Here is a 15,112-nt window from a genome sequence, read left to right as displayed (position 1 = left end):
GTTCAGATGCAATTTACGTTTTGTGACGCTTATAATTTATTTATTTTGATACGCTTTAATTTTTAAGATTTATTGCATATATCGACTCCGAGAAAGCGATAACGCTTGTTGGCGCCAATCTACAGCTATACAAAGAACTTCCCGCTACCGATTGAAAGCTGTCTGTGCTTGCTATTTCCGTCAATTTATGTTTTGTAGAACAAAAATATAGAAAGTAAAATGATCATGGTAAAATCCTAGTATACGGTGCAGCCTTGGCGCGATTTTGAAAATTATCGCCAACACCAAAAATGATCCAAATAACATCTATATATATACTATATACTATGTGTGTATATAACATAGTATATACATAGTATATACTATGTATAACTATATATATTCTTTGAATGATCCGTTTACTACTCATCGTATATGTCGCGTTTTTACTGCTCATCATAAAGTCGCCTAAAGTAGCCAAATCCCGTGTGCACCGGATACTAAGATTAAACCATGATCATCAATCCTTTGAAAAAAGGAAGAAAAAAGTAACATTTAAACGAAGTATAAAAGGAGATGGATATATAATATATAAATAATATATTTCTTTTAATTTTCGTCGGACCGGTAAATTAAAATCTATCCGCGAGCCATAGTTTGCCCATCCGTGCCTTAAGAGGATGCTTCTATGGAGAATTTTTAAGGAAAATTAGCTCTGTTTACGTTACACTTAGAGTGAACCATTAAAACCTTTATCAAGCAGTTGTTTGCTGGAAAATGAGCTCGAATGTTTAGCTATGTTATCTTCTCCGCGACTGGTGGGTTCAGATCCTTTTTAATTTTCAGCTGTTTAATACATGCTTTAATACATTTTTCATTCACTAATTTAGTATATTCAACAATTTTATATTGAAAAATAAGTATAAAGATTGAAATATGTATCTGTACTTAAATATAATAAAATATGTTTTGACAAATTTACGCTTTGTTGAATATTTTTATATTCTACACTATTTCTCAAAGTTTTGCCTTTTGAACCTCTGTAGATCGTATAATAGAAGACCAAGGAGTTTTAAAAAAGCTATTCTTTTTGTATTTGTGTTAATCCTCTAAAAATGTATATTTAGGATGCTCGATTATTTGATGCTTTAATGCTCTTCTACTATGGATTTTTATTTTGATTGATACACTCATGATTATATGAACAGATATCAGCAAAATTCATGTCAGTCTTTTTTTTAAAACTTTCAGATACATTTCGAAATAGGATACTGCGGTAAGATTTTGAGTTTGTTCTATGCAACTGATCACATCTTGTTAACTTTCTTCTATGGTAATGCCAACAATAGTGAATTGCTTCGTGTCACAATGTTTAACTCTTTAGCATATAAAAAGCACGATTTCATATTAAAATATAGGGGATTAATTTTAACTTTTATTCTGTATATATTTAACCATACACAAAGCATTTATTTCTCAGTTTTTTTTTTGTTATCAAGATGTATTTTGTAGAAGTATTGTATTGAAAAAGAAAATTAGGCAGGTGACAGGTGACGGAAGACGGGGACGCCTGGTGTTTAACAGTGGTAAACAGGCATATGTCCCACGCCTTCCCCTGTGTAGAAGCAGCAACTTTAAATTAATAAAAGTATTTACAGTGCAACAAGAGCAGATGAGTGATTGTGTTACATTGCAGTTCAGGTTACATTAGCATGTCATAAATAGTCAAGTGCAAGACATAAAGAGAAAGGGTCTTAAATTTAAAAAAAAAAAAAAGAAAGAAAAAGAAAAAGAAAACAACACATTAATCACATAAACATAAGGCGTAATTAGATGCCAATACTCTTCACTCAATACATAAACTTAAGCATATTGCCAATGCATGATAGTGTTGTATATTGGGAATACTGAGGTATCTAGAGATTCTATACTTACTACAGGGTGTACAGACAGTGAACAAAAGCTTAGTAAAAACATGATACTTGATAAAATACAGGACAAAATACATGAGACACGGAATACATTGATAAAATACAAGAGACATGAAATACATTGATAAAATACATGAAACATGATGCAACTTTAGAAATAGTACACAACACTAAAAATGTGATATACAGAGCGGAATACGTATACAAAGGTATTAACAGAATACAAAACAGAAGATAGTGCATTAAAGATTTATGTACAATGGATATATACACAGAATACCCACACAGAATATCCACACAGGTGACAGGTGACGGAGGACGGGGACGCCTGGCGTCTAACAGAGGTAACAGGCATATGTCCCACACCCGCCCCTATCCAGACGCAACAACTACACATTACACATTAATATGATACATAATTAAGCACACACATTTGAAATACATGACAAATAAATATACATAGAGAAAACACAGTTCAACACAAAATATACAAAACATACAAAACATAACAGTACAATGATACAAAGTACACACAATACGACATTAAACAGCATAAAACATATATAAACATTACGTTAAACACACACATTGCATTAAACACATAAAACATATAAGGTGCACAGTTATAGTGGCAGTTCAGTATAGTTTCAGGGAAAGTACTTTACAGTGGCAGTACTAGGCACATTGCGCAGAATGTACGCAATACCCACAAGTGAAACACTAGCGGTATACAGCATGTAGTATGTATTGTTGCACAGTTTGTTAAGGCAGAATGCAGTCACTGAGACCATTATGAATAGCACTGTTTTATAATGGGAGGCAAAGGTCTTGGCCGTAGGCCTTAATGGTGTTAACGATTTTGCACACTGTGTTGATTGCCGCTTTATTTTTAAGGATAAACTTGTGGAAGGCAGGTATGTTCGTGGGTTCCGGGAAATGGTGCTGTTCTGTGAGTGGGCACCGGAAGATCGGGTGTCCCCTCTTCCCCGCATACACAGCGATCCGTATTAGAAATAGTGCGTCTGTTGAAGTAGTCCGGGAAGGGACCGTGCCCAGTTACAAAGTTAGTAAGTGGAGCGTTTGCTATGAGTCTCTCCGTTGTCACCATCGGTAGAAAACCATACACTCTTCTTCCTGTGTTTCCATGTTCCCATACTCTTTGCCACCACTGGACTGCTGCGCCTTTCAGCAGTCTTTTAAGATGGGAAGGTGGCGCCGGAACAGCGATGGGACGTGCGTTGATGTTTGAGGCTGCCTCTTTGGCGAGCACGTCCGCTGCCTCATTACCTGCATTGCCTTCGTGAGCTTTCACCCATGTCATGTCCACGTGTACCTGTGGGTTATCTTTTAAGAGTTTTTGAAGGCGGATGATCAACGGGGAAACATGGTTGTGTTTGCTTAGGGCCAGCAAGGCAGACATACTATCCGTATAGAGATAAGCTTTTGAGATTTTTCGGCTTATTAGATATTCAACAGCAGCTGTAATTGCTATCACTTCTGCCTGAAAGACGCTATTGCTGTCACCTAGGTGGCCTTTCCAAATGATGTAATTCTTGGCTTTGCCAACAGTGCAGGAAAGCACTGCCAACGCCTTCAGCATGTTTAGAACCATCAGTGTAAAGTGTATGGTTGCTGATGTGCTGTATTTCCTTGTTGGGCTGTAGCATGATGTGGGTGTGGACCCCTAGTCCTTTATGCGCTGGATGTGTGTGCAGCGGTGTCTTGGGGTGCTCAGAAAGTGCTGGACTGTAGAGAGTACCTGCGAAGGAGGCGTCTTTCCTCAAGTGAAGGACTCTCGTATATGTCGCCTCTAGCTCGGCCTGGATGTGTAGAGGGACTATACCTGCTAGAGTAAGGGCGGAGCTCGTGGCTGTTGTGCAGTATGCCCTGCAGATGCTTATGACAAAAGGGCGTTGGAGTGATGTTAACTGCTTGATTTTCCTCGTTGTCATCGGTTGAGCCCAGATTGCAGCTGCGTACAGCGCAATCTTTTCCACCACCGTGCTATAAAGCACTTTTTGAATGTGGGGATTTAGTCCCCAATTCCTTCCTTGAAATTTCCGTGTCATTCTGGCTATAGCGGAGGTTTTTGCTCTCTGTTGCTGCAAATGTGGCACCCATGTTAAGCCAGAGTCCCAGACCACTCCTAGATACTTCTGTGTATCCATGAATTTAATGTTGCGGCCAAGTAATCGGATACAGGGACGACGTACAGGCCTCGTGCCCGGTCTTGGGATGAGGAGTGCAGAAGACTTGGTGATAGAAATCCTCAGCTTAAGGTCTTCGCATAGGCTTGCGAACTTGGCGCACGCTTCGCTGCCATTGGCTTCAATTTCGTCTCGTGTGCGACCTTTAACAAGGAGAGCCGCGTCATCAGCATATGCAATGATAGTTGTGTGATCAGGCCACGTCGCTTCGAGGATTTTGTTAAATGTCAGGTTCCAGAGCAAGGGCCCTGCACAGGACCCTTGTGGGCAGCCTCTGACTTGGGTCTTAGTAACAATGCCATTATTGTTTGCCATAAGTAATTGCCTATCTGTGAGATAACTCTCAAAGACTTGGTAGATTTTCTCCGGGCATTGCGCCTCTCTGAGGGCCTGCTTGATGGCGGGCCACCAAAGGGTGTCGAAAGCGCTCTGGAGGTCTATTGAGATGAATGCAGTCTGAAGATTCTGTGAGCGATTAAGCTGGACTTCATCATATATTCGTTGAAGGGCATGTGTGGTTGAGCAACCTGAACGGAAGCCATATTGCTTGGGACTGAGGAAGTTGTTTTTGTGAATATGATACTTCAGCCTGTTAACTATGATCTTTTCATAGATCTTACCCAACGCTGAAAGGAGACAGATCGGACGAAAGGAGCAGGGGTCTATTCGGTTCTTATCTTTTTTGAGAAAAAGTACCACGTGTCCCTTCTTGAAAGCTTGTGGAAATACTCTGTGGTGCAGGAGTTTATTGAAGTAGAGGCGAAAGAAGGTGGGCCGTGCTCGGAAGGCGACCTTTGAGATTGCATAATCAAGTCCGTCCGGACCCGGTGCCTTCTTCAGTGGTAGATGGCGGAAGATGTGAGTGATTTCCTGCATTGTAATGGGGACATCATCTGGCGTTCTTGGGATCTCTGTGGAGTTTCTCAAAAGTCGCTGGGCCGTCGTGTCATCCTGTTCTGGATCCGCTGGGAAGATTGCATCAAGCAGTGCTGTGGCCGTGGACCCTGCTAAGTCAATTGTTTGTGGTACATTCCCTGGCTGCACTGGCACTTGTGCCGGCTGGAAGATTTTCTGCGTGGCCAGTTTATGCAGGATTCCGTAAGGATTGCTATTGCTGGTACAAAAATTGCGCCAGCTGTTGATTTTGGCTTCTAGAATTGCTTTTTTATAAGTAGCCCGTGCTTGTCGGAATGCAGTTAGCAACCTTTCCGTTTCTGTGCCGTCTACAGCCGTTCGGAGACGGCGACGTAATGCTCTGCACCTTTGGCGCATTTGTCTCAGCTGCCTAGTCCACCACGTAATGCCTTGCAGTTTCTTGGCAGTCCTGATTGGTAGAATTCGCTCGCATGTGTCCTTGAGGGTGGTGAGAAGATTATCTGTGTAGATATTCATATCATACTGGTCATTATGCGTATTAAGCTCCATCTCTTCTCTTCTGAGAGTTTCGCTGAGAATGCGATGCAGATGCCTAATCTTGCCACCCGGAAGCTTAAACCTTTTTAAAATGCTAATGCTGGTGTCTACTTGAATGAGGAAATGGATGTACTTATGATCGGAATTGCTTTCATCATCCATGACAGTCCAAGAGTAAATATTGTTGACAATGTCCGATGTTGAAAGGGTCAAGTCGGGCCAGCCTTTATGATACGAGTTGTCAAATGTCGGCTGTGCACCGGGGCTGTTATGCAAATGCAGGTTATTGCTCGCCATGAAGTTTTCCATTTCGTAGCCCTTAGGAGTCGTGTCACGGTAGCCCCAAATGACGTTGTGGGCGTTGAAGTCGCCTCCAATGATGTGTGGTACCGTAGGACATTTCAGTCTAACGTGATTGTATGCTGTAGTTGCGTCAGTGAGGTCATCGCTGGGGGAGGAATAAACGGAGCTTAGTATGAACTGTTGATTGTTAAAGATAACTAGTACGGAGACGAAATCTCGTTCCATTGAAACCAGGAAAGGTGTCCAGGTAGGGTTACAGCAGGCAATGGCTGCTCTGGGTGCCTGCTCTGCTGTGGATTTCCTTTGGAAGATCTTCCATGCCAGGGGAAAACTTGCCACCTGGCCTTCACGGCAGTATGGTTCCTGGATTAGAAGAAAGTCTAAATTATGATGTATTGCATGTTGTATGGCTTGGGTTGAGGCAGCTTCTGCTCTCTGCAAATTAATTTGAGCGCATCGTATGGGTGTCTGGTGCTGGGTGGTTTCCAATTTTGTTTCTGGTCGATGTTCAGTGGGTGTATTTTTCGTTTTGTGTGGCGTCCATGCTGGTGCGGAGGTACTTGGTCGTTGTGCGTTATTCGTAGATTGTGCTTCGTCGGATTCGCTCAACATACCGTGCATAGGTTGGGCATCGGATGTCGTATGCTGGATGGTTGCAGGGCATTGTACTATGTGTTCGGAAATTTGTATCTGAAGAAAATTAGGCAGTAAAATGTCGTAAGCTTTAGTTCTTAATGCTAAAAATCATTCCAAGTTCAAAATATCTTTAAAATATTATCATACTATCTTTAGGCCCACCAGCGGCCAAGTGATAAAGTCGCTGAACACTGGTAGTTCGGTCTGAGGTTCGAATCCCGAGAACGGGCCGGCTGCATGGGCGTTTTCGTGGTTTTCTCTATGTGTAACGTGTATAAGAACCAATTTCCATTAGAAAGTTTTCCACAAATGCAGTCCTCCCCTTAGGCAGATAGCCCTCTAAGCTTTGCTATAATCACATAAACCAAATCATATTATCTTAAAAATATATTTTAGGTAAGAAACGCATTTTAAAGGACTGATGTTCTTTGTAAAGAAAGTTCCTTAAAAAATAAAGAATAAAGAAATTCTTCAAGTTGTCTATTCTTAACTATCTGATCTTGCTTTATATTGAATACATAGATTACAGTGTAAATTTTATAAATGGAATTAAACATCGTTAAGGCGGAGTTTTCCCGCGGATACTCACTGATAATGTTCATCTCTTTAACAGCCTGAACACAACTGTACGTCGGCGAATCTGTAGAGACTTGGCATTTATATGTTCCTGCGGAATCCAAGGCAACGTTACGCAAGAAGACGACATTGCTGCCAGATTTAGAAAGCTGGAAAAGAAAAAGAAATATTTACATAGAAAAATATCTTTTAGTGACTGACAAAATAACAAGCGATGGAATGGGCTCATTAAACACAAAATAATAACAAAGGACGCTTATTTAAATTAATCTTTCAAATTTAAAATTTTGCAGACGATAAATATAGCGATACTGCTTTTATTCATTTTTGTGAAATCATTGGATAAAGACTGAAGTCAGGGATTAGCCTTTGCTAAATACTCGTACTTAAGAAAATTGTATAATGCTGAAATTATTCGGTATTAATGTGAATTGGATAATTTGGCAATTATAATAAGCCATCAATAGTTAGCACAGAGCGTTCGACCATAAACAAGTCGTTGATCTGTTCCTAATGCTTTTGTGAACAAACAGAGCAGTGAGGTTCGAATTAATTCCTAGAAATTAACAGACGCCCAATGCTTAGAAACTGTGTGTGCTTATAATTCATTTTGTCGACGTGGTTAATGATTGAAATATACCCAGAGACCATTAGCAAGGTTCTGTTCAATAAAAATCGTCCGCAACAAATATTAGCATCTTTGTGTTCGTAGCTCTGCTTTAATACAAGGAATTATTTAAAGAATATATAGGTGTGAAAATATTATATCAACATTCAGTGAATATTAAACAACTTATATTAAGCAACAGAAATCAGGCAAGCGTGAGTCTCACATTATAATGATGCCTTTTTGCTTATTGCTAGTTTCTTTAGCATTTGTTTCAGCGAGAAATTCGAGAACGTGCCAATAAAAGCAAAGCTTCGCCAATTGGTGGACACTGGCGGAGTAGCGAGCAAAAACTTCGCAAAAAGAATAGGGAATGAGTGGAGGACTTTCGAAGGACATGTGTGGATGGTGAGTTTATCATATTTGTTCTGCCGGTATTTTAATATATGAAAATTATGTATGCTTTTGCGTGTGTTTGTGTGTGATAAATAGAAAGGCTCTCGTGAAGCCAATAATCTTCTTTGAGTTCCATGGGCTGTTTGATTTTAATTTACGGCCTCTTCTGGTTTCTGCAATGTATAGTGAGAAAGTCACCAACATTAAAGCATTCAAAGCATCATGTGGGCTTAAAGAATCGGCCTTCAAATTATTAGTGAGTATTCATCAAATTCATACCGATGTTTTATCATCTGACTCGCAAGCTTTGATTTTTAATCTCTGGATAGCAAGATCCGTCAGCGGTGACAAAGCTTGCGATGACGGAGGTTGCAGCAAACAATAGTAACACCTTGGCAAGAGAACAGCACAGTGGGCTACAGGAAGGATATCTTAATCTGGATAGATTGAGTAAGAGACCTTTACCTACTAACTCGGTCTAAATAATAAGTGGCCCATGATTTTATACCTACCTAATCTAACATTTAAATCTAAAGGATTGAGGGATTTAATTTGCAATCCCGAGCAAGAAGTATTTGTCAGACGATTATTTTGCCGTCTGTTTAATATTCAGTGACGAAGCGATCTTTCATTTGTACGGAATGCTAAATAGTATATCGCAGTATTTTGATATCGAACGTAGAATATTGTCATGCGCTTATTAACATAAAAGAAATTTACTATACTAAACCTTTTTTGCACCATTTCATACGCAAATGCGTACAGCCGCTTTTTTTTTCTTAAGAACACTGTGACGGGTGCATCGTACCTTGATATACTGTAGTTGCTACTATTTCCTAAAATGAAAGCCGTTTTAGAAATTTTATACGCCAGTGAGATGGGATTCTATCTTGTTGAGATGTATCGCTACCTAAATAACGAGCTGCCATGGCACTGAATTGGTATACATGTTAAAAATGGTTTAGTGTTGTTTAGAACGAATCTCCTTTGGAGTTATGTTAAAGCAGTGGTGCCACACATTTTTTGCTCCATCCACTCCCTTTCACCATTGATAGAATACACCTCTTTTCCAAAACTTTAAAAATGAGCATATTATTTAGATTATTTTTAACATGTTTTATAAATTAAACAACAAAAAGTATAAAAAATGTTGTTAAATAACAAAACTTGAATAAAAATAGTTTTTTTTTACATTCATAAACTTAAAACTTTTAACGGTTAAATAAAAATCTGACCGCATTACTCTTAGTGGGAGAATTTAATTCTATAATAAAGAATTTCATAAGGTCTTCCTATTCCGAAAGGAATATGTACTTTTTTATATTTTAGAATATTTAGTGTAAATTTCACGAATAAGCACTATATAAAGTTTTTTCAAAATCTTTTCTAATTAATTGGTAACCTTAATTACAATCTAGCCTTTGAAAGTTAATTCAATCTCAGATACAATTTAAACAAACGTACGGAATACAGTAAAAATATAAAACCAAAGTTTATTTCTTACAGTTCTTGACTTCAATCAAAACGGGTTCTATATGTGCTTGCTTCGATATAAATCAAAGAACTATAGACTTAACAGAAAATCTAAGTTTATTACATTACAGGAAAATGTTTCTGAAAGATTCTTTCTAATATCCTGAAACTGAAAGAATCTTAAATGCACTTTTCACAACAGTGTCTGAATTCAACCTTCCTATAAGTATTAATTCAGTGTGACACGTATCATCAGTGTCAGCATAAAAATATGGATAGATAATTCAATAAACCAACAATAAGATAATTATATTTTCATATTCTTAAACAGTTTGTTCATTAATTTTTAACTTTATAATACTAGATGCTTACTGATAATAGCAAAGAAAGAGAGCTTTAGAAGAGAGGTCTTCGTGGTACACCTTATTAAAGAAACTGAATAGTATTCACAATATACGTGTAATAAAAAATCCGGAAGCCCTCACGCCGCTAGTCAATTCATCAATATTCAAGCTTGAGATAAACTGCTGTTGGTCAGCAGACTTATCTACTTGGTTACAAGTAGCTCATATTTCTGGAATGATTGAATGATATTAAAATGCGAAATTGATAGGAAGAAGAAAGAAAACCTAAAATCAGGTAAAAACGTAATAAAATTCTCCCCAATTTTAATTTGCAGAATTAATCTTTCAGAAATTATAATTAGTTATGAAAACATCCTAGCATTTCTTTTCATCTGTAATTTCACTTATAACAGTTCACTCTATAAAATATTTTACATGTAAAATGGAATGTAATAACTAAAACAGTGTTAAAAATGAACTTTCTTCCTCTCGCAGTATAAAAAGGTTATCTCTTTCTGTATACAAGCCTCGCGCATTCTTTATATGTTTGTTAGACAGGAAAGGTAACTTAACCAGTGTTGCGCAGCATAATGAAATATATCAAATGTTAACTTTAAATCTATACTCTTAAAAGAAATGTTACAATAACATAAATCGTAGCTTGAAAAGGAAAGTTTGAAACAAAAACCATGGTATGATACGTTTTATTTAATTATGAAAATTAAACACTTGCTTATAAAATAAAAATGAATTACTCAGGAAAATTCTTTTTATTGCCTGTTTTAAATACTAAAAAACAAATGTGTCGAAAAGCAAGTGTAACGAATAATGAGATGACTTGCCTTATAACTACTAATTAATCTTTACCATTTCCAGAGAAATGTTTCCTTTCCTCATTTTATTTAGTAAAATAATGAGAAACTGGAAACAAAATTCTTCGTTTACAGTAAAGCTTAATTAGGAAAATTAGCAACGTTTTTCCTGTTTCTTGCTATTCTCTACTTCGTCTAAATGTTACCGACTAATTAACTTTCCCATGCTTTGTATCGGTTGGTTTTAAGTATCTTTATTCTTATTAAATATTAACATGAAACGGAAGTTCTATGCTAGTTAACTAAATTAAATTGAAGAGTATTCATAACGTATACAGCTAGCGTTCGTTCACCACGATTCTCCAGCTTTCGCGACAGAGAAATTCTTTGAAGATATTTACAAATAGTTTCTTCTGCCTTGCTTTGCATTCTATTTGATAATAAATATGCTTATTTATCTTCGTAATTAGTTCTTCATTTAAGAGTACATATTTCTAATTCTTTTCATTGTAGGTTGACTTACTTTTTTTAGTGAAAACTATCTACTTGTGTATTTGTTAATCATTGCATAATTTTAGTTCTGTGCTGTTTGTTCTAAAATTATGACTTCTGAGTGTTATGGATATTCTTCTAATTATCTAATTATAATCCAAGGCCACTGCGAATGCCAACGTTTTAATAAAACGTTTGTTTAATATTTTTGAAGATTTTTTTATTTGTGAATAAAAACAATATTACTGTAAGGGATCATAATGTTGCCACTGCTGTTTTTAATAAAATTCGCATCTAAAATACAATCGCAATTCGCTATAATGAGTAGGACACAATAGCGACCGAGTGGTAAAGTCGCTGAACACTGGTAGATTGGTTCAAAGCTCGAATTCCGCAAACGAGCTGGCTGCATGGGTTTTTTTCGTAGTTTCCCCCATGTGTAATGTGTATACGAGCCAGTTTCCCTTAGTCCTCCACGAAGGCATCCCTACCTTTAGGCAAATAGCCCTTGAGGCTTTGTCGTAATCTCATAAACCCAAACTAAAAACCACTATAACGAGTACAATGGAAAAGTGAAAATTTCCTCGTCACAGCTGTTACTCTTTGTAGCTATGCCGGGGGTCTCTAAATATTTTTGATAGTAGATCTCTCATGAATTTTTTAATCTTTCGTCGATCCCTTTTATTTTACTATTTATAATTATTACAAGACAACAAAATGCTAATGTGATTTTTAGATTTTGTGCTGTTTATTGTTTTTTGTTTTTTAGACTACATAAATCTAGAAAATTTATATTTAATAATGATGCTTTACAATAAAACTTGAAACAGGAGAAGTGAAAAATGTGTAGTTCCCTCGCCGGGGTTCGAAATCTGGACCTATCGAATGTGGTTGGTGACTCTTGGCAAGATTAGAAATACTAATTCAGAAGTCAAACAAAAAAAAATCAGCGTTATATTTTCAAAATTTTCACAGGACTAGTTTCGATGGTTTTACCGAACCACCATCCTCAGCTGCAAAACCGGGGAAAAAAAATATTAATATTTTTTTTGCGGTTTTGCAGCTGAGGAATATGGTTCGGTAAAACCATCGAAACTAGACCTGTGAAAATTTTGAAAATATAACGCTGATTTTTGTTGTTTGACTTCTGAATTAGTATTTATTCGGCGTGTTATTGTGTCTTAAAGATTAGAAATGCTTGGTTCAAAGTTAGTCTGTTTCAACCTTAAATCTCCAATATTACATTATATTATGTAACTTATTTCTCTCTCTCTCTTTCTTTTCTTTAAGAGATGGAATTAGCATGGCTAAAACCAGCTTCAACCACACACGAGTTTTGAAATGGAAGCAAAAATGGAAGTGCCACTTGAGAAAATTTGGGATTTAGTCCAAAAGTGACTAAGGGTCACATTTCTAAAAGCCATTTTACCTTCAGTAACAACTGACAATTCAATAAATTCTATTTGTGGGTTACTTCAGTCATAATTTCAAACGAAGTCGGGATAAGACTCACAGTTATAAAAGTAATTATCTTTAACTTTTTTAATTCGTTACTCACGTAATCATTTCAAACCATGTATAAATGTTGGATGCTCATTTAAGTAACAAGTAGAAGACGAATAATCCAGTTTCCGAGGTTTGCTATCATGCTGATACAATTCCTAGACAACAAAATGTTTATTTGCTCAATTGAAAAAAACAACAACAAACAGACTGGCAACATATTGCTTAAAGATACTGTAGATGAGATTCACCCCGTTTTATCGCGGGTACTACTGCAGAAACCGCTACTTTTTGCTAAGTATAAAAGTACTGTATCCTCGCTGAGATTCAAACCATGAATCTCCAGATGCTACTTCACGATATTTATGTGCGAAAACTAAACAATTATTTTTTTACAAATCCTATTAAGTTAACAGTTTATTTTAAAATAATTTGCTTTCACGACAACAATTTCATTGTAGTACTCGATGTACTTTCCAATTCGTTTGTATTCTTGACAGAAAACGCTTAATTTTGGGTTTTGTTAAGAGAAAACAAAAATTGCTGTTTCTATTTCCTATATTATTACATTATTTTCCACTTCAGTGAATGCCTTTTTATATTATTGCTTAATTAAATAGTCCAACTTTTGATTTCAATTCATTCTTTTAAAATTAGACGATATTAACAGTTAAGAGAAAGCTGGAAAACAAATAAAAATGTAAAGCTTTTCTATCTGAAAAACTAAACGCTTAGACAAGATTTGACGCAATTTGAAAATTAAAAGATTTACATTTTACAAATATTCTTTCATGAGAACAGAGCTACAAGAATTTCTTATTGACATTTCTACATAAAAGTTTTTCCCTACTAGAAAACTATTTTTCTACTTTTAAAGTTGTAGCTTTTATTTCTCATGAATTATTATATACTGACAAGAAATTTGTCCATTTTTGTCATAACAGTAACAGAAAACTTTCCAACTTTGAAATGAGCTTTGGAAGAAAGAATTTTCTACATTTCTTTCGCATTTCATTTATAAGCCTTGAAAATAAAAATGCAATCAAAATTTCAGGTAAATAAGAAATCTGCTGAATACTTGCATCGATATCGATTCCTGGTTGAGGAAAATATATTGATTGGTTATCATCCTTCGGCTCATAACGGTAGAACTCGAGATCGTCTTTGTACCATTTGACGACGTACAATTCTTCACTACCCAATTCGTAGCTACACACCAATGTCACGGATTCACCGAGCACAGCAGCTGATGGAACTCTTAATTCCGTGACCTTGACGCTTTTGCCTATGGCCAGACCTAGGAGGAAAAGAGCATAGTTAAGGCCTCTGATATTTCAAGGAAGAAGAAGTTGTTACTTATTCTGTAATTTTTTCTGTTTATTTCAGAACTTATGATTTATATCATGAAATTTCTGTATGAAGAATACAGTTAATTCAACTTATAGTTAAACACTGAATCTTAAAATTTAGCTAGATGGACATGCTTACCACTTATATCAGGAGAATACGCGTGGAGAAGGCTATAACCCCTTACATTCGCACTTTCATAAGATAATATTTACATAAAGATTGAATGGGGAGAGGAACGAGACCCGTGGACTATCCCCAAGTGCTGCCAAATTATCGCCAACCCCATTTTTAGCTCAAATGTTACTGTAGAAACATTTTTTTTTCGGAGAACAAAATAGAAAAATTTAGCTGTGTTCTAGCCAAGATTCAACAATGAGTCTCACACTGCTACCTGGACGTATTAACAGCTTATGCAGCCACAGCACGCACGGCGGAATATGATAAATCCTTATAACTTTGCATATGTAGAGCAAACTTGGTAAGTAAGGTAAATTATAGGCTATGTAATAAAAGAATCTTGCAAATATTAAGCAAAACTAAATATGTAAAAATACGAATAAAAGTTACATATAAAGTAAACGTGACCAGCCGTATTTCTATCAAAAAAGAAAAAACTTGGAAACTTATTAAGATTTTAAACATTTCAGCGCTCAATTTTATTAATTAAATAGTTCTTTCCTAAAAATTATATCGTATAACGTATTATACTAATTAAGAAATTTAAAGTGAAAACCATTAATCTTCAGAGTGTGAGTATTGGAAATTCTAAAGATATGCTCATTTTAAAATTATTTTGCGATATTGCTCTTGAACTGAATTTTGTGGTTTAAGTGAGAAGAACATGATGTTTAATAAATAAAGGTAACACACAAAACGTTAAAAAAACGCTCCTTTGGACGTAATTAAAAATCTGAAATTTTTCGAATTTTCTGTTTTTTTAGTTTTCTGCAGTTTAATTTCAGATTTATATTTCCATCGTAGATATTCGTTTTTGCCCAAAGACCTTTTACTTTATATGACGAAAAATAAATTAATGGATAAGATTGGCAATAACAAGCATATTCGCATATTTATCGAGTGATGATATTTT

The 15,112-nt window shown here is 36.2% G+C and overlaps 1 protein-coding gene across 1 annotated transcript in view; it reads right to left on the bottom strand.

The window, feature by feature from the left end:
• Positions 1 to 15,112, bottom strand: part of LOC118187699 (endothelial cell-selective adhesion molecule-like) — a 148,186-nt gene that overhangs the window by 30,038 nt on the left and 103,036 nt on the right. The window contains exons 3-4 of the mRNA XM_035357976.2: positions 13,755 to 13,969; positions 7,059 to 7,194 (exon numbers count right to left, since the gene is read on the bottom strand). Coding sequence (XP_035213867.1) covers positions 7,059 to 7,194; positions 13,755 to 13,969 — 351 coding nt within the window. The remainder of the gene's footprint in view (positions 1 to 7,058; positions 7,195 to 13,754; positions 13,970 to 15,112) is intronic.

This window comes from Stegodyphus dumicola, chromosome 3 (genome assembly GCF_044657685.1).
Source record: "Stegodyphus dumicola isolate Sdum_Otavi_A_Nest chromosome 3, ASM4465768v1".
NCBI classification, from domain to species: domain Eukaryota; kingdom Metazoa; phylum Arthropoda; class Arachnida; order Araneae; family Eresidae; genus Stegodyphus; species Stegodyphus dumicola.
This window is presented reverse-complemented; position numbering and strand designations above follow the sequence as displayed.